This window comes from Chondrus crispus, genomic scaffold, assembly GCF_000350225.1.
Source record: "Chondrus crispus Stackhouse genomic scaffold, scaffold_480, whole genome shotgun sequence".
Lineage (NCBI taxonomy): Eukaryota > Rhodophyta > Florideophyceae > Gigartinales > Gigartinaceae > Chondrus > Chondrus crispus.
Window position 1 is genome coordinate 3078 of NW_005179384.1, and position 18309 is coordinate 21386.

Sequence of the window (18309 nt, forward strand, 5' to 3'; positions counted from 1 at the left end):
CTATGGCGTAGTTTTCGCCCATTGCCGGCCGAGAGTCAGCAGAAGATTCTGTCATCATCATTCGATGTTGTCCGGCGCGCGATAGCGCCAGTCCGGTCGGCGGCTTCAAAATGCCGACCTGCCTTTTTCCGCCATGTTCAGCGTTTCTTCCGCCACTGAAGCGGGCCCGAAGAGCATCGCCTTCATTCTGGGCGTACTGGACGATATCCAAGAACGTGATTCCGTCACGACGACTTCGTCTCATTCGACGTTCTGTCTCGCGATATCGCTATACGAGAGACCGGATTCCCGGATTGAGCCCGTCAATGAACATTATAATTCGTTCATCGGCGTCGTGCACGTTACCGCAACGAAACTCCGCGTCCAGCAGACGAGCGCTGCAACGGGTTTCTGATTCTTCCGCCTTTTGGCGCACATCTCGAAGATCGAGTATTGCACCGCTGATGGCGTCGTTTGTCGCATAAGTGCGTAGCAGGTACTGTACCGCTTCGGGCCAGTACGAAATTCCTCCATCGAAGGAGTCCATCTGCTTTGTCGCATCGAACTACGTTCTTGCCTGGCCTTGCAGGAAATGCTTCGCTGCTACTCCTTCATGGAGTTTGTCTCACATTCCTCGACGAAACGAGATAGAAAACGCAAAACCTTAATGGGGTCACTCCCGTCGAAACGAAGTTCGGGAGCGCCCGTTTGGATTGATCTAATGTGATCCTTGACTTTACGGGTTTCTCGCCCACTTCGGCGTTTGTGACGCCTTGTCAGCCTGTGACGGCGATAGTCCAAAGCGCCATCGAAGAGGCGATTTGTGGGTCGAAGCACCTTCAGTCCGGGGTGCTTCTGCCCAAGCTGGCGACCGTGCCTCCCCCCTTGCGGCGTTCGTCTACGGCGCTCACCAGCATCCTCACTTGAGGCTTCCTCGTCATCCGACGGGTCCTACTCACCGTCGTCAAAATCGTCAGAGGACGGAGGGTATGGATTCCAATCAGGATCATAGCGATCCTTCTTGCTCTTGCGCGATTTTCGCGACTCTCGAGATCTCCTCGATTGCTCGCCAATGTGGCGTTCGAAATCTTGAGCTCCTCCTCTCGGAGTATTTTTCCTGGCAACTCGGGGTTCATCTTGTTCCTCGAGGTCGGCCTCGTCACCTCCACCGTGGAGTTGCTCCTCGACCGATTCGAGTCTTCTGACCATCCGAGCCACTACATCGCGGGTAGTTATTCTGATTGACCCGTCGATAGCGTCCGGAATCTGGAGATCCTCCAGAACGGAGTTAGCGTCGCCACGTAGAAGGCGCAGCTCAGCGTCTGCGCGGTCATGACGCGCCTCCATCGTGGAGATTTTAGCACGCAGAACCGTGAGAGTATCTTCAATATGAAGTATACGTTCGCGAACGAGGGAGACCACTGTAGCCTCGACGTCGGCTATCTTCCCAACGTCTGGGGTACGCGCCCCGCTGCTCGCGCTGGGCTTCTCCATTATCGGAGTTGGTTGGTCCTGATCTGGCGGTGCATCCACAGCCACCGCTGGGAGCGGATCGGTAGTTCTTGGGGTATCTCGCGCATCTTGGCCCGGCGCTCGATCGCTCTGTGTACTGCTCGCGGCTCGAGTCTTGACGCCAGGAAGGCGGGTTTTTCGTGAATTGTTCATCGTGTGTACACTCTTTCTAGGTCGGGAGACCAAAATGTAGTGCAGTGGACACACTCGCCAACGAGGGCGTAAATCTCGCTATGAGGGAAAGCGGTATGTCCAGTCACCACCAGGGTGTTCGGGGCCCTCTGTCCGTGGTAGCTCAGAGGTAACACGAGAATCGCGGGTAGAGTCGCGGTCAGCGCGTGAAGGGGTACTCGGGATCGAGTAACTAGAAGGAGTGGGTGTGGCAGTCCCGTCGCGGACCGCTATCGACAGCGTCGAAGAAGAACAACACAACAAGGTGTCGTACAATACATATGGTATCGGTAGGGTGTTACAGGTGCACAGGTGGCATACTCGGATCTGGTTCTGGATCCAACCGTGTCGCTGATCCAATCCGAGAGTAGTGGCTGTAAGCCCACCCCTTACAGTAGCCAAACTGTAATTATAGTACAGTGTCACCGGCGGTACTTTACCCGACCTGCCGGTGCCACCTCCCCCTTCGTAAAGCAAGCAATCACCCTCGGTTCTCTGGATCTTGGAGCTACTAGGACGAGTCTCTGGTACGTACCCACACCCAGGGGTCCCCCTTTTAGGTTGCTTCCTTCCTTCGGGTCGTACGTACGAGTGTCATATTGCGCGATTCCTTTCCTCTTCCCCTTTCTGACAGGTTGGCTATCCCTACAGCTGTCCCTATTTCACCGGTTCGCTATCCTTACGGCTATCTACCCTTCTTTGCCTTTTCCTCTTCTCTGCCCTCTACCACAGCTTTCCCGGTCTATGCTGTTGCAGTGTTTCTACTGCGCTGTCCCTGCACGGGACTGGTCTCCCCGGAGAGACTCGGGCTACAGAACCCGAGTCTGTACCTCGATCCGCACCGGAGGATCGACGGTACCACACAAGGCAGAAGAAAGAAGGAAGGACAAGTGTAGCGTAGAAACGTAGAAAATAGGGGAAAAAGTAAAGGAAAAACAAGAAAAAGGATGACGACGAAGGGTGCAGGTACCAGACTTAGCCAACTAGATAGGAACCGTAGAGGATCCCACCAGAGATGGGGTCCGATCACCTCATGCCTCTTTACTGTAGCGCCTTCCGACACCCGACCTATATAGGCCGAGCGCCGTCGTCGGCGTCGGTTACTAAATGGGTAATTATTAATTAATTATCGTCATTAGAATTGCCACTAGGCATTACACGCTAATTAGCGTAGAAACTTGTGGGCACTACGTATGTATACGTGTCGTACACGTGTCGTACACGTATCATATACGTGTCATACGACTGTCCTACACGTGTGCCACACGTGTGTCCACGTGTGGTACCTTCCCAAGTGTGTGCGCACAGTACACGTGTCAAAAGCGGGGAGCGCGGCCCCGCGACGGCGGTGACCAGGGATAAAGGGCGCACGGTCACTGCACTACAAAACGCTCCAGGCGTCACGTCTCCCTTTTGAGCTATTGCACTCCCAGCAACAAAGGGCGGCGTTTTCGGTGCAAAAACTACCTCCATGACATCCCGGGGTTAATCTGTCAATCCCAAACGCCGAAGATCCACAGAAAAAGCAAGTAAAACACCACAGATCTACCTCGTCAGCTGTGAGTGTAATGAGCCAATTCTGCTGATCGCGTGCCACAGGTCTCACGTGACTCAGACCGATGCTTGCTCCGTATTCAATTAGGTCATCCTCGTCCTTGTCAGTTGTCTTCCCATCCTTCGTGTATCCAGCAATCAGCGACATTTTCCAAATGAAGCGTTCGACGACATGAACCCCCTTAGCTCGATTGTAAGGCCAGCAGGCTGGGGCAGTGTTTTCAGGAACGTACCCATCGCTCGGGTCAACCCTATCTACCGTCACTCCCAGGTCCGGGTTCTGCAGACGTCCGCAATAACTGCAAGGGTTTCCAGTGATGGTTTCCAAATGCTCGGGCTTTACATCCAGGTTTCTGCGTCTGGCACCAGTCACCACAATATGAATCCGGCGTTTCATCGTTTCAATATGGTCTCCGGCCCCTAGCGAATCACACTTCCGTTTCTTGTGTTCCTTTCGCTGTACTACTTCTTTTGCCTTTTGACAGCTCTTGAAAGTCGATTCCGTTCCTAACCGGCATGTGGTATCTACCCGGAAGTGTCCCACAGTCTTCCACGCACGACAGACACGACACTGCCGCTCGGCATTCGGCGAGGGCGCTCTGCGTGCAGCAGCAGCAGCTTTCTTTTCCTTGGAATTGCAAGCAGAGCACTTCGAACTACGGCCGTCCCTTGCGGTCTTGAGCACATGGAACGCGTTGACGTCCAAGGTCATTTTGCATCCTTTGCACGTCTTGGTCAGACCGGGCGAAAGGCATTGCGCAGCTGATATTTCTTGAAAATGAGCTTCCGCCCGGCTACGGTTACAGTCCTGGCATTCAGAGCGAAGACCGTCCGAATTGCAAGATGCTTTCTGAAATTACGTCAGGGGTAAGCGTTCCCCACAAAGGCTCCACCTCTTTTTGGCAACGGGCAGAAATGAAGCTCTCTCCGCTTCCTTGCTCAAGACGTTCGCCATGGCGCTGCATGCTGCTAGCAGAGCGTGTGCTTAGCGCCACAAGCCTAGCGGAACTCCGCTGTTGCAGGACAGCGAGAAGGGAAGAGAGCAGGTGAAGACAGGAGAAGATGCAGGTACACCGCACGTGAGAGATGTCGCCAAGGGCGAAACATTTGCACCCAACAGATGCTGAACGTGGTGGCATGTTTCCGGTTCGGCGCATGTGAAGATGACTACATGCCTGGAAATTGACCATCAACTGAGACGCGAAGCGAAAAACCGACGCGCGTAGCGAAAAACCGACGCACCAAGCACTAAGCAAGCACTAAGTAAACCCCTACCACCTTCCCCACCATCCCGCCCTCCGACATCCGTCTTTTCCCCGATGCTCCTCGATGCTCCTCGATGCTCCTCGATGCTCATCGAGGAAAAGGCGACTCCTTTGTTAGCTTGTTTGTGTCCATCTCTTGAGGGATCGAAAGCGCCGCCATCCTCGATGCATGCTCTCTCATAAAAAAAAGAAAAAAAGACCACCCAAAAAAGAAAAAAAAGGGTCAAAGTGTAGATTTTGGGGCGACACCCGGCCAAAGTGAAATCTACGTGGGGCGATTTCAATGCGGTGGGGTTTTTTATAGGGCGACACTACTAAAAAGTGCTTTGCTAGTAGGGTGATTTTGGTCCATGGTGTCCTTTTCAGGGGGTGACAATGCACGTTTTCTAGGGTGACAGAAAAACGATCGTAAAGTCACCTCCGACAAACTCATATTCGGGGATGTCACCCCATAAAAACGTATACCATCGTGGCATTTCGGCAGAGATCTAAATGTTAGAAAAGTCGCCCTAGAAATGCATGATTGTTTTAATGTCACCCCTATAAAAGCACGCCAACGCACGGTTTCGCGCTGGATAAAGCGCTCTCAAAACTGAAACAATATAGTGTGGCTATAGAGGCCGCCCAGTGCCCACCACAGTGGCATACGGTGACGCGCGGTCACGCAGCGTACGTTCTGCCTTCTGAACCCGGCATTTTTCGGCGTCTACGTTCCCTAGCTCCCCCCCCGCACATCTCGCCGCAATGCCCTCACCCGTCTTCTTCATCGCCTTGCTCACCCTGCCTCTAGCACGGTGCACCGCGGCCGCGTCTCCAAGTGACCCGGAACCCGCACCAAAGAGCCCGGCGCCCATCTCACGCGTGTCCATTAAGAACGGAAGTTTGTGCAGATCTCCGGGGAGGTGCAACATTCCTAGTATTCTTGGACACCATGAGCTGGGCGATTGACAGGGTGATGATTGGTGATGGCCGACAAGGGGCAAGCGGCCACAAAATGCAAGACGGCGTTTTGTACGCTGCCGCCGGATTGACAGGCGGTGACGAAAGTTTCTGGCCTATCGATGCCAATTCGATTACACTATCCCTTCACACGATGAAGGCTCTATTAAACGCGATAGATGATGGTACCAACAACTTGCCGCGCAAGAAAAAGTTTTTGCAAGAGATGTTCCGTCGACTGTATGCGTGGATGATGGCCCATCGCGGTGTACCGATACTCATCGGTGGTATTGGGGCACGCGGACAAATCACTGGATCAAGAAGGTTTGAGGTGCACCAGTATGGCCCGAACCTCGTGCGCAGCAACGACGATTCATGCGTGTCGGCTGCGCTGTCCAACGGCACTTGTGCGCTATATGGTACCACAGGAGGAACAAGCCTCGACAAGTACCTTCGGAAGCATCCGATGAAGATCAAAACACTCAAGCAACTCTTTTCTCTGGTTCACCAAATTCCCGCTCAACTATCAGTGCGCCGAGTTCCTAAAGCTGTGAAGAAGGCGTTCGATGCAAATCCTTTCAAGTGGCTTGCGCACCATAATCAAGGCGTGTGGATAGTCCGAATAGTGGAACACGGAATTGTAGATCATTGCGTTGCGCTGGACTGCAACCGTGGTATTGTCCATGATAGCGCTTCAAGGTATCCGTTCGCATTAACCGAAGATGTGCTTCGTCTCCTTGGCGGAGATGAAGCAAAACATTTGCGCGTGGCTGAAGTGAGGGAGCTAGTTAAAGTCCCTGTCAATTCCAAGAAGCCCTCACGCTGCTCGTGTTCATCCCCCGCCCCTCCCGCTCCTTCTTCGCCAGCTTGAAGTACTCGGGCGTCGAGCAGGGGAGGCTACATGCGTGGGTGCGCAAGTTGGAAGAGAGGGAGAGAAGGGTCGGCCAGGCGGAGGAAGCGGGGAAGGACCGCGTTGCCGAACGGGTTGCTACCGTCGCGAGGAGGGAGCTGCTCACGGCGAAGAAGGAGGAGTTGCAGAAGAGATGGAAGGGGACATGAGAGTGGTGGACCTGGGACGAGACGTTGCTTTCGCGTCTGACGCGCCCGGAGCAGGTTGGATCTTCGCCCCTGGCATCAGCGAGCGCCGCACCCTTGGCGCGTGTGGCGCACTCGGGGGAGGTTGCATTTTAATCCCTGGCATTAGCGAGCGCCGCGCCCCTGGCATTGGCGGTCGCGGCTTGCGAGACATCGGCCAAAGCGCCATGTAAGGCGGCCGTCCCACGCCGCCAGAGCTGTAAAGTACCCTCTGCGGCAGCCGTCGTGTTACGTCTCCCTTTCTGGCCTCGCTTTTCTTTGGTGGGTCCGAGTCCTGCGACCGGATTGCAACGTCGAACCTTAGGTGGAGAATGTAACCAGCTCTTCATGCGGCGAGCGTTTATGTAGTGCCTTTCTTGTTGATTGCTTCAAAGGCAGGAATGCTCTCAGATCATGAGAAGCCCTCACAGTTCAGCAGGCAGTTCTGAGTAGCTATACGGAAGCACTGTCTGCTGGAACAAGTCAAGATCGCCATACATCAGTGCATATACATAATCAAGCTGCATTGTACACGCTGTGGTGCAATATGCACAGCACTGCGCTGTATCACCGAAGAGGAGGGTCGTTGGAAGAGCTATACTATACATAAAGACCCCCAGCTGAACTGGAACTGGAACTGCCTCTGGGTTGCTCTCGTCTGCATTCCAGGCTCCCACTCTGCCCACTGGTCAAGTCATCCGGGTTCATTCCACTGAATAAGGCCGGGAGACGTCGCCTCCCTTAATCCGCCAACCTTCCTATCCAATGCACTCACCAAATCACTTACGTAGACGGAACAAACCCATTTTACAAGCTACAGCACTACAAAAGGCAACATGTGATAGACGCATCGCCAGGGCAAAGTCCAAGTTCCACAGTCCCCGAACCGCACGATTTCGTGCACGTCCCCGTGCGCCCAGTTTCTCCCGAGAAGCAAGCGCCGAAGTTTGGCACGCAGCACTGGATATCTGCCGGTCCAGGGCACAGCCCTGCCTCGGAGAACGAGCCCATCGCGGCGCACTCGCCTGTCGGCACGCACGTTCCGACGACACCGAAGGCCATGCAGGACGCGGGCATCATCGTCGTCGCCGGTGACGCTGTCGTAGGGGGGGGTCGTCGCCATCGTCGTTGGACGTCAGATTCTGTCTCCTCTCTCCATGCGTCCGGTTTTCTATCCCGTTCCCGCACTAGTGGCGAGAGCTCTTTCGAAACCACCAGAAAGGACAATCAATCTCGACCTTCTCTGTTTGGATCTCTGTTCCATTGAGCAGAAGTGGCCAGGTAAATGGCATGCTGCTGAAGCGTTGAAGATTTCTGCAGAATCGTGCATTTGGAATGAACTTCTTACGAAGAAATCATCATGTGACGTTCCAGACGATTGGCGAATGCTCGGATATAATCCCAGTCGAGCTGCAAGCGATAGAGTGGTATCCTTTCGGCGCTCTCAGCTTCGATATCAAGCCCAACTGTCTGCAATGCGTATCAGGCAACACGCATTGCTCGGTCAAGATTTGCGTGATGCATGTACAATGAATCCCTCATCTCTTGTAGATGGTCTACGATTTTGTCATGCAAAGGCGATCCGCTTTCTCCCTGCCAATGCTTCCCTTCTATTGCGCACTCTAGAGAGCGTGGCCAGAACCGGCAAACCGTTCGCGGATCGGTTCGTTTGCTGTATAACAAGAGCATCTGCGCCTACTGTCGAGCTTCGCTATCGAGACGACGATCTTTTCCACCTATCTGCAACAGAATGTTTTACACAGCTGAACCGGGCGACGCATCAACTTCAGTGCTTGTTCAGACCTTTTGAAGTACGTAGCAAGGTTACAATACCAGATACCCGTCTGATTCAGTGGGACTGTGGCAAGCTGCAAACTCTTGATCGTTTGTTGCGAAAGCTTCAAGCTGCTGGTTCACGAGCACTGATTTTTACGCAGATGACGAAGGTGCTCGACATTCTGGAGTCGTTTCTGAACTTGCATGGTCTAAAATATCTTCGGCTGGACGGCACAACGAAAACAGACGATCGGCAGAAAGTTGTGGAGAGGTTTAACACAGATTCACGAATTTTTTGCATGATTCTGACAACCCGTGCAGGTGGAGTTGGTCTGAACTTAACAGGAGCAGATGCTGTGGTCTTTTACGACACAGACTACAATCCCGCAGTCGACAACCAAGCTCAAGACCGTGCACATCGCATTGGTCAGACCAAGCCGGTAAACATTTACCCCTTGGTGAGTGAGCAGACCGTTGAGGAGAACATTTTGCGTCGCGCCAATGAAAAGCGGAATCTTGAATCTATTTTGATCTCAAATGCCGGCTTTACGACAGAGGCCATTGCGAGTCATAGCATCGAGGCTTCGAAACGGCGGTCTCCGTCCGATGGAAACTCAAGGAGTAGCGTCCTGGAACCAGGTCGTAGGATCTCATCCTCGGATCACAGTATGTGGGGACGCCCTCTCCCTTCGGCCGATGACCGTGCTCGATTGGTGCTGTTTGAACCGTTGCGACGGCCGAGGTGGCGGTGGGCCTCGGCAAGCAAGCGATGGGCGCGATGGGCGGAGGCGCGGGGGCGCGGCGATGGGCGGCGGGCGCTGGCACGGGGCGTGTCGGATATGTGACGTAAATGTGGGCCTCAAAGCTCTGGTAAACACTCGGACATTGCACAAATGGCATGTATGGCGCATTATCTGCAAAAATTGAGCAATTCGTATGAAACTACTGGTCCTCCAGAAACAGTGTTTCTGGCCGGCATGAGTGTCTCATTTGTAGGGCGTCCGCAGCGCAGATATTCTTGTCAAATATCCTGCGCCTCGGCCTGCGCCTCGACCACTTTCTCCGAGAGTCACCCCACAAAAATCCATCCTTCGGAAGTATCCCTCGCACCGCAGCTCGCTTTTCACTGTCACCCTCTGTTCTTTCCCCTTTTTCTCTGCCATATTTTGGCGGGATAATGCGATCTTTTCCGCCAGACACCAGAAAGGCCCTGCATCACTTTGGGACAATCATCATCAACGAAACGCCCGTAATTGACGTCTTTTGTTGCGCTCATCCCGGAGATACGGCGGACGAAAGTGACGAGCCCACTTTGCGCAATATACAAAAGCGTTTCAAGAAGCTCTCTTTTCTTGTTCATCCGGACAGATGTGTGTCGGATCGCTCCTCCGCGAATAAAGCTATGCAAAAGCTCACTCGCGCAAAAGAACAAGCTGAGAGAGACATTCGTTTTGATGAGACGGAAAACGGGGAAGATGCTTCAAATTTGGTTCCCGCAACACTACTTTTTACACTCATTCCAACCTCGAAGGAGAAACTACTCGAACTCATGTTAAGGGAGGAAAGGGAGAATATTCGAAGAAAGGTCATGGCTGAGGAGGAGGAAATGTCTTCTCAAGCGGAAAAAGGCGAGGATAGGAGCAAAGAAACGGAAAAAAGTGAAGAAAGGGAAAAGAGGGAGGGGCGTCGCAATCGTGAAGAAAGGATGCAAGAAGAAAGAGCTCAGGAGTTGAGACGTAAAAGGGAGCAGGGGCTAGAGGAGGAGAGAGTACGTGCGAAGAGGGAGGAAGCGGAGAGAGAAAAAGAGCAGGCATTGGAGGAAGAGAGGGAAAGAAAAGGCTCAGCGGAAAGTGAATGGGGACATCAGCGGAGGGAGAAGGAAATGAGACAAGAATGGGAAACGGAAGACGAAGACATATGTCAGGTGGAAAAGCCTGAGACGATTACGCAAAGGCGGGAACGGATGGCTAGGGAGCGCAGAGAGAAGAGAATGTCTTATCAGGAACGAGCACGTATGGATAATGAGGCGCGGAAACGAGAAGAGAGGCAGAGGAGGGAACGAAGGGATCGTCATGAATCAAGGAGCCAAGGAGGGGCTCGGAATAATTCCCCCAGGATCCATACATCTTCGTTTGACGGAACCGATTTTATGACCGATGTCCTGGGTAGAGAGTTTGAATCTAAAATGGGTCACGGCCCAGATGGTGAGGAAGCGGAGTTCGTTGGGGCGCCTGACGATGATTGGGATAGAGAGGGGGGTGACGGGGTGAACTCGGATGAGGAAGAGGACGATGAGGATGTTGATGCCGAAGAAGAAAGCTCGATGGAAGATGAAGCAGATTCCTCTCGTTCCCCTCGCCCGGAATGTATTGACGACGATGACTTTGATTTCGGAGCGTACATAGCCGTCACGCCTGAAGACACCAGCAGCAATGGAGAAGCTTGTGATGCAGCAGCTGCGGCTGAAAGGGTGTTGCCAGTTGACCTCAGAACTTTGTCTGAAGACGAACAGAAGAAACGGCGAGCGGAACAAAAGAGAGCTTCAAAAAAGAGAAGTCAGCGGAAGGCAATGGCGGAAATAGCGGCGGATAGAGTAGCAGAGATGACGTGGGTTCCCCGGCGATGCGTCCCGTATACCCCTGAGGTTGGGATTCAGCTTTCCGGAAGATGGCGCTGCGAGCAGCTCATTCGAGCATATACTGCGAATTTGGGTGTGCCGGAGGGAGTGAATGTGGTGAAAAACTTCGAAATGGTGCGTATGGACTGTCGACGAAAGCATTGTGCCGCAACTCTCACTTTTAATCGGCAACCGAAATCGGGATTGTGGAAGTTGAATCGGTTCCAAGAGCACGAAAACCAGTGCTATGGGCAGTCAGTCGACAGAAAGTCCTGTCAAATTAGACCGGCGTATACCGCTGAGCAGACCGCACGGGCGCTTCGTGATGAGTTCGCCTTGAACCCTGACATGCCCACCAGCGTCCTAGCGTCCATTTTAAGGGCGAAGTCAATTTACCGTCGACAACCAGCAAACTCACACATTCGCGCTGTGAGGCGCGAGCTGAACAGATACATCTCAGCTGCTCGAGCCGTTGACATGGCTGCCCTGGAAGAATACTCTGATCTGTTGAGGGAATTGGGGCACAGGGTGGACATTTTCATCTTGTCCGGTACGGAAATGAAGGCGCAGCGCATCAAGGCTGCACGATTCATATACAAACAACAGCAAAAACTTTCATACTCTGAAAAACTAAGATCCCTACAATCCGGGTTTAATGTAGAGGATGTGGACGTCTCGGATATTGCGGATGAGGGTAAATATTATGGCGGGTTCCTCTTCGTCCCGATGGTTGCAGAAGCTTTCTGTAGAAAGGGCAGGATGACATGCGCAGTGGATGCCGCTCATTGCGAGGGTTTGGGCCGCCGTTCTTACGGAACCACATTTGAAGTGTTCGGATACGACACTAACCATCAACTCTGCCCCTTGGTGTTCGCCCATTTCGTGGGAGCTGAGGGAATGGACACGTGGGAGAAAGTTTTTGCTGCCGCCGCGGATATCCCAGGGTTTGATGTACCTACGAGGACGACAATTGTCGACCAGGAGAAATCTATCGACTCAGCGTACAAGCGGTGCATGCAGCACGCGAAGTTGTTCCTGGACCCACTGCATGTCCGAAAAAATCTCGCTACAGCACTGGGTGCGGGAAAGGTTGTTGGTGTGCGCATGTACGATAAAGCGCTTCGAAACCCAAGCAGGGATGAGGTTATTCAAGCCAAAAAAGACTTCCCGATGAAGATGTCAGATTACCTTAATAGGTTTGATGACAGTGAGCTGTACAGAGCATGCTCGATGTTGCAAGATCTAATCACGACATCTCAAGGAGCTGAAAGTGGTATGTCCGCCGCCCTGCGAAACCACATCAGGACAGTGGAGCCTCAAAAGATGCTGGAGAAAGTTGTGTCGACACAGCGAACTGCCTTTTTGAAGCGGCAAGCAACTGCAATGAACTGCAAGAGTCCCGTACCACCTCACATTGAACAACGTCTTGCGGTACTCATTCAGAGATCAAGAGTTTATAAGGAGTCTGTTAGGTTTGTAGAGGGAACGGGGCAAATGGAAGCGACGGTACGAAGCGTGGTGGACGGAACGCGTTTGAGGCATGTAGTCATGCGTTCAGAGCCAAACACGCCCCCTTCATGCTGCATGCATTCACGAGATGGTTCCGGTTTTCCTTGCTATCACGGAACGGCTGTCATATGTGAGAAGTACGGATCTAATAATTTGTATAAGCACGTTGCGCGACGACATTTGACGAAAGCATGGAAAGAGAATTACTACTGCTTGTGTTACTCAATGCCGGCGCAATACTCTGTCGACAAAGTTATCAAACAAGCGAAACGGTTAGCAGCTTTTGGTCAGAACTTAAGAATTCCCAAAGCTATCCCTCCTCCTCGTGGGAGGCCAGTGAAAAACCCGGGAAAAAGTAAGAAGAGCTGGTATGAGAACGGACCTGCGCCATCAAAGAGGAAGTATACTTGCTCTCTTTGTCGTTCTGAGACGCATACTGTTACTGATTGTGCACTGAGACAGCTTTATGGGGATGAAAACACTAGGTAAACATGCTTCCGTGGTATGGAAAATACGGAAAATACTGTATGTAATTGTATGTAGATAGAGTGGGTAGAAGTTGCCGGTGTTTCGCATATGAAGTCACCCTATATTTCCAACTGAAATCACATCAATCTCAGAAAACGATCCAATGTCGCCCTATAGACACAGACAAAGATCGGCATGTTTCAACATGTCGTTTTCTTAGGGCGACGTCACCCTCGGAATTGGATGAATGAAGAATGTCACCCTTCAATGCCACCTCAATTGGGGTAGTCGCCCCCAAAACACCCCCAGGGCTAGAACTTCACCTCCCCAAGGGCATCAAAAGCCGCACCTGTCACCCCAAGATCCGCAAATGGCCCAAAAAAAAAAGAGGGGGAAAAAGATACTCTTGTTTTGTAAAAAATTTGGTTCTTCGAGGGCTTTCCAAAAATGATTTGTCCAAGTACACGTGTACGATCCCCCCACCCCCACCCCCACCCCCTGCCCCGCCCCCTCGCCCGAGTCCCCTCTCCCGCCCCACGTTTCTTCTCCGTCGACATGCCCACCCCAGCTAAACGTCTCGCCCGCTGCTACGCGCAGCTTGCACGGCCGCTGCGAAAGCTGCGCCGGCGCTTTGGTTCCGTACGCCGCCCAGTCAGGCTGCTTTTATTTTCTGCCACTGTTCTCCTCTTCCTTCTCCTTCTGTCCCAGCGCACCGGTCACGGCAAACAATCCCCTGGCCCCTCGCTGTCTCGTATCGACGCCGCACGCGCAAAGTGGGTTCAGGAGAACCCCGCCCCGGGAAATACGCACGAGCTCTGGGACAAGGTCAAGAATGACGTCGCCTTTGGCGTAAAGACGGGCCACGAGGTCGCGGCCCACCGCCTGGCTACTCTGCGCCGTTCAGGATGGTGGAGCGTGGGTCGTGATGTCCCCAACATTCTCGTCGTGTCCGACAGTGACGACGCAGATCTTGGCGTGGTCGGTCTCAAGGCGTACGTACGCTCATGATATGCTCCGTGTAGACAACGAGACACACCCGCGCGAGATGCCCGAAAAGTAGTGGGACAAGACCGGATGGAGGGGGGACAAGGATAAGAACCTTCCTGCCTTGCATCTACTGCGAACGACGTTTCCGGGCAAGAAGTGGTACTTGCTGCTCGACGACGATACGTACATCTTCCTCGACAACTTTGCCGGGTACATTATGCAGCAGGGTATGGACGAAAAGCCGGTGTACACGGGCAAGGTATTCTTCATTTCGCGGTGCGGCGGGTTTGCACGTGATGGAACCTGGGCGGCGGACACGTCCAAGCCCAAGGGTATGTTTGCGCATGGCGGTAGTGGCATTGTGATCAACGCTAAAGCGATAGAAAAGGTTTACTCGCGCCTCGGTGAGTGTATCCATGAATACTGCTCGTGTTGGGCGGGCGACATGCAAGTAGGCTTGTGTATGTGGCGAGTCGGAGTACCGCTGCGGATAATCGAGGGAGGCCGGTCCAAGTGGGAGCGGCACTTTATACCGTTTTGGCCTAGTAAGGTACTTAGTGACAAGCGGTACTCGCAACGGTGGCACAGCCGCGAGGAGCCGATCCGGTTCCATCAAATCCCAGAGAACGAACAGAAACTGATGAGCCAGTTTGAGAGAACGCTCGCCAAGGATGGAGACAGTGTGCAATATTGCGAGCTCCGGGAACATCTCATGTCTAACGGAATTATGCCGTTTGACTCTCCAAAGTTCAGGCAGTTTAAGTACTTCTCGACAGAGTTTTTCACAGATGAGATGAAAATGAAGATGGGAGGACCCGAGAGGTGAACGGCGCGGAGGAAGGGCTAGTTTGCGTTAGATAAGTGGGGCAATAGCGCTTATCTGCCTCGCAAGCATCAGCACTGACGGGTCGGCGATTAGAACGCAAAAGCCTTGGGAGGGGTGGTCCTCCTTTCATTTTGATATCGTTGCGCAACAAACACGATACCTTCATGAAGACTAAGAGTGACTGCCCATTCTTCGCTAATCTTGCCATGAGCCATCGCTCCAATCACGTAAAGTACGTTCACAACCTCCGCCTTTTCCTCGATGCTCCTCGAGGAAAAGGCGACTCCTCTGTTAGCTTGTTTGTGTCCATCTCTTGAGGGATCGAAAGCGCCGCCATCCTCGATACATGCTCTTTCATAAAAAAAGAAGGCAGATTTTGCGTTTACGGGGGCGATCAGGTGCGCATTTTGATGGCAACAGACGTGTGAAATTGACTTTTCTGTTGTGAACACGCAACATTATCTCAAAAAGAGACGCTCTTGTTTTGTAAAAAAAAAGTTGGTTCTTCGAGGGCTCTACACGAGTAACACCTGTCGGAGTACACCAGCCGGAAATCGAATCCGGGTCCTCCGCGTGGGAGGCGGAGATCTTAACCACTGGACCACTGGTGCTTCTCACTTGTTGTGCTTCTGGGCTTCGAATTATTATTTAAATCTAACAGTCAGGCTGGATCGCCACGTATTACACGTGTCGATGACTGTTAAAACCCGACATCACATTTTGGTTCTCCACCGACTGCTGCATTGCAACGAAGAGTCTGCATGGATCATTGAAAGCTTCCCCAGTGTTCCCTGGCGCGCGCCGATTAGAAGTTGAGCTATGTAGGAAGTGTCTCCAGTTTACGTTGATAACTAAAGATCTTCGCACGCAAGTCCACTGTGCGCAGGCAAGAAGGCTTCTCATTCCCTTTCAGTTCGGCATTTATTGCAGGGGCCGGTTGAAGGAATATGAAGCGGTCTCGCACGCGGACCAAACAAGAGAAGTCTTACTTCGCAGAGAAATAGACTCGTCCCCATTCATCAAAAATGTGGACATCGAAATTGCAACAACCTAAATATTGGGCTTCTTTGATTGTCCCGCATCGTATCGCTTCTTCATCGCTCTTCACAACGGCGTAGTAGTATTGTAGACAAAAGCAAAAAACATGACATTAGCCCCAAAGCCTCTTAATACTCTCGAATCAAAAACTAGGGGATTGCATCGCTGATGAGTTATCGACCACATGACCCTCAGCAGGGGCGCAGTTGCCCAAAGGTCGAGATTGCGAATCTCTCACATCGTACCTGTACTTGTGTAATCGCCGCAACGCCTCTAGCTCGCGCAGCACAAAACGCCCCCTCGCCAGGCGCTGCTCGAGTACGAGTGGGTTTGCGATGTCAGCCTTTGCGCTTCCAAGGAACGCCCCTTTCAGCTTTCTCCTTGCGACTTCCATGCCGCCGGGATACTCCTTTGCGGCGTGCAAGAACTCTTTGTAGAGAGATCGCACGGCGGGATGCATCGTGTCCACGTTGCCGAGCGAGTATCTCTTGCAGCACCCGTGAAAGAAGGCGAATGTGGAATTTATCGTGGCCACCAATGTACGAGCGTGCCCGGCAAGTATTGGCAATCGAGACACTTCGCTTTTGAGAGTGTTGTTAAACAAGGGAACAGGACGCACCCCCGGAAACAATGCAGTGATGTCACGCTCCTGCAAAATAAAAACTGATCTGTGTTGGAATGGAAGATCATTTCAGGTTTGTCTGTCGGTCGCGATTGCACCCAACACGGCTGCGGCGACAAATGAAGGAAATCTAAGCTTAAGTGGCACTTTGAAGGGCCCTTTAGGCATCTAAAGCGAAGAGCGTTTAATGAGTTCACGAAAAGGTACATCCATCCTGCGTGCCGAAAAGCAGAGCTTCTACAGAACGGAGGTGCATCAGTCGGTCGTCCCCTGACGACTAGGTTGTAATCACTCCGTGTAAAATGACTACTATATACCGGCAGATCTTATGGCATTACATGAGAAGACCCGTGTGAGGATGTACGGTAAAACGGCACAAAGAGCGTTGACCCCCACATGAAAACAAAGATCAATAAAGCAGCCTACCCGACTGGTCTGTCATTGCATCACCGGCACTCGACTGTCCGAATTTTCGTCGGACAGGATGTGGTGAAGGGAACCCGGGTTGCTGTGTCCCCAGGAACATCCCTTCTTCTTCGGCAAATTGTCCGTGTTACCCGAATGCGGCGGGGATTTTCTCCTGGTTTTGTAGGAATTATTCCCGTCTTCCACGTCCTGAACTCTGCGCTTTTTAAGGGTGACAGTGGGTTCTGGGACCTTCGGCGGGGCGCCATCACAGTAAAGCGGGACCAGTTGATCGTGGGTCGAGGACGGAGAAGGAGCGGTATGACTGAAACCACGCTTCTTCGAAATTCCTCCATCATGCGAAGAGATCGGACTTGAAACCATGGTAGGCCCCTTGCCCATAAGCGGTGGGAGTGCAGGCATAGGCAAAGCTTTGCGAGCCTCCAGTTCTTTGCCAGCCGTCAGCAGGAGCGAGACATTGGAACGAGCGGCGTCTGTAGCGGGTGGCGGTACAATGGATGGCAGCCTTCCCAGTAGACGCGGAGGAGAAGCAGGGGTAGAGGAGGCGGCGCCAACTTGAGCTTGTGGCGGCATTCGGAGCGATGTCGGAGCGGGCACCGGTGCCGAAGCAGGAGTGCGTGGGGCGTGGGGCATGCAAGTCGGGGCCGGGATCGAGGCGGTGGGAACCTGCGGTGCTGTTGGAACACTGGGGTAAGCCGGAGACTGGTGATTGATAAGCGCAGTGGTGGGTGACTGTGGACGCTGAGCAGTGATTTGAGAGCTGGAGTAGTGATGATGTGTGTGTTGTTGTACATGATGTCGGGGGTAGGGCTGATGATGGGGCTGATGGTGGGGCTGAGGATGGGTCAGCGGGTGGTTGATGTGAGGAGCGACATAGTAGGGAGAATAGACTGAAGGGTGTTGGGGCAAGCACTCAGCACAAGGACATGGGTGTTGTGGGGCCGGGGGGTAAGAGGAATAATAGTCGGTCGAGGGCTGGGGCATGTAGTAGGCGTAAGGATAAGAAGATGGGTGTTGCACAGAGTAAGGGTCTGAGGCGGGCATAACATGCGGGGGTGCTGGGTACGGAGCGGAATGGTGCGGATGGGAATAGACTTGAGCGGGGTGTGATGGGGGATAGGCGTGAGAATGAGACGAAGGATGCGGGTGCGGGGCAGATTGGTAAGACGTGTGAGATGGGACAGCGGGCGGGGCCGGGTGCGAATAAACGGGCTGGGAAAATTGAGGCTGAGAAGGCTGGGACGGAGGGCCGGAGGAGGCTGAGTGCGGGAGGCAGTGTCCTTGTCGCTCGAGGCGGAGGAAGTACTTCTGAGCATGTGAGCGAATCTGGACAGCGGTCTTGGAGCCGACGATGCGCTCGATGGATTTCCATTCGCGGCCATGCTTGGCCAGGGCGTCCAGGAAGCGCGCGTGCTCTTCTTCGGTCCAGTATTGGCGGCGCTTGGTGAGGACGTACTTCTTGCGGGTCGGCTTCTTTGACGCGGGGTTCGCCTTGGCGGTGGAGGTGGCGGTGTCGCTGGGGACAAGCTGGTCCGGTGTCCCGTCG

At 53.1% G+C, this 18309-nt stretch overlaps 4 protein-coding genes; 2 read left to right on the plus strand and 2 right to left on the minus strand.

Moving 5' to 3' along the window:
• Positions 1–3043: 3043 nt before the first annotated feature.
• Positions 3044–3928, minus strand: CHC_T00000272001 (hypothetical protein). Its single transcript, XM_005719302.1, has one exon. The coding sequence runs from the start codon at positions 3926–3928 to the stop codon at positions 3044–3046; it is 885 nt and encodes a 294-aa protein (XP_005719359.1).
• Positions 3929–8023: 4095 nt separating this feature from the next.
• CHC_T00000273001 (hypothetical protein) lies at positions 8024–9197 on the plus strand. The gene is made up of 2 exons (XM_005719303.1): positions 8024–8837; positions 9034–9197. Exons 1-2 carry the CDS (start codon positions 8024–8026, stop codon positions 9195–9197), a joined length of 978 nt encoding a protein of 325 aa, XP_005719360.1.
• A 4222-nt stretch (positions 9198–13419) lies between these two features.
• On the plus strand, positions 13420–14967 carry CHC_T00000274001 (hypothetical protein). XM_005719304.1 is given in 2 exon segments: positions 13420–13872; positions 13873–14967. 1 exon segment carries the CDS (start codon positions 13420–13422, stop codon positions 13870–13872), a length of 453 nt encoding a protein of 150 aa, XP_005719361.1. The 3' UTR covers positions 13873–14967.
• Positions 14968–16478: 1511 nt separating this feature from the next.
• Positions 16479–18145, minus strand: CHC_T00000275001 (hypothetical protein). XM_005719305.1 is given in 2 exon segments: positions 16479–17608; positions 17609–18145. The coding sequence occupies 1 exon segment, from the start codon at positions 18143–18145 to the stop codon at positions 17609–17611; it is 537 nt and encodes a 178-aa protein (XP_005719362.1). The 3' UTR covers positions 16479–17608.
• Between the last annotated feature and the right edge of the window lie 164 nt (positions 18146–18309).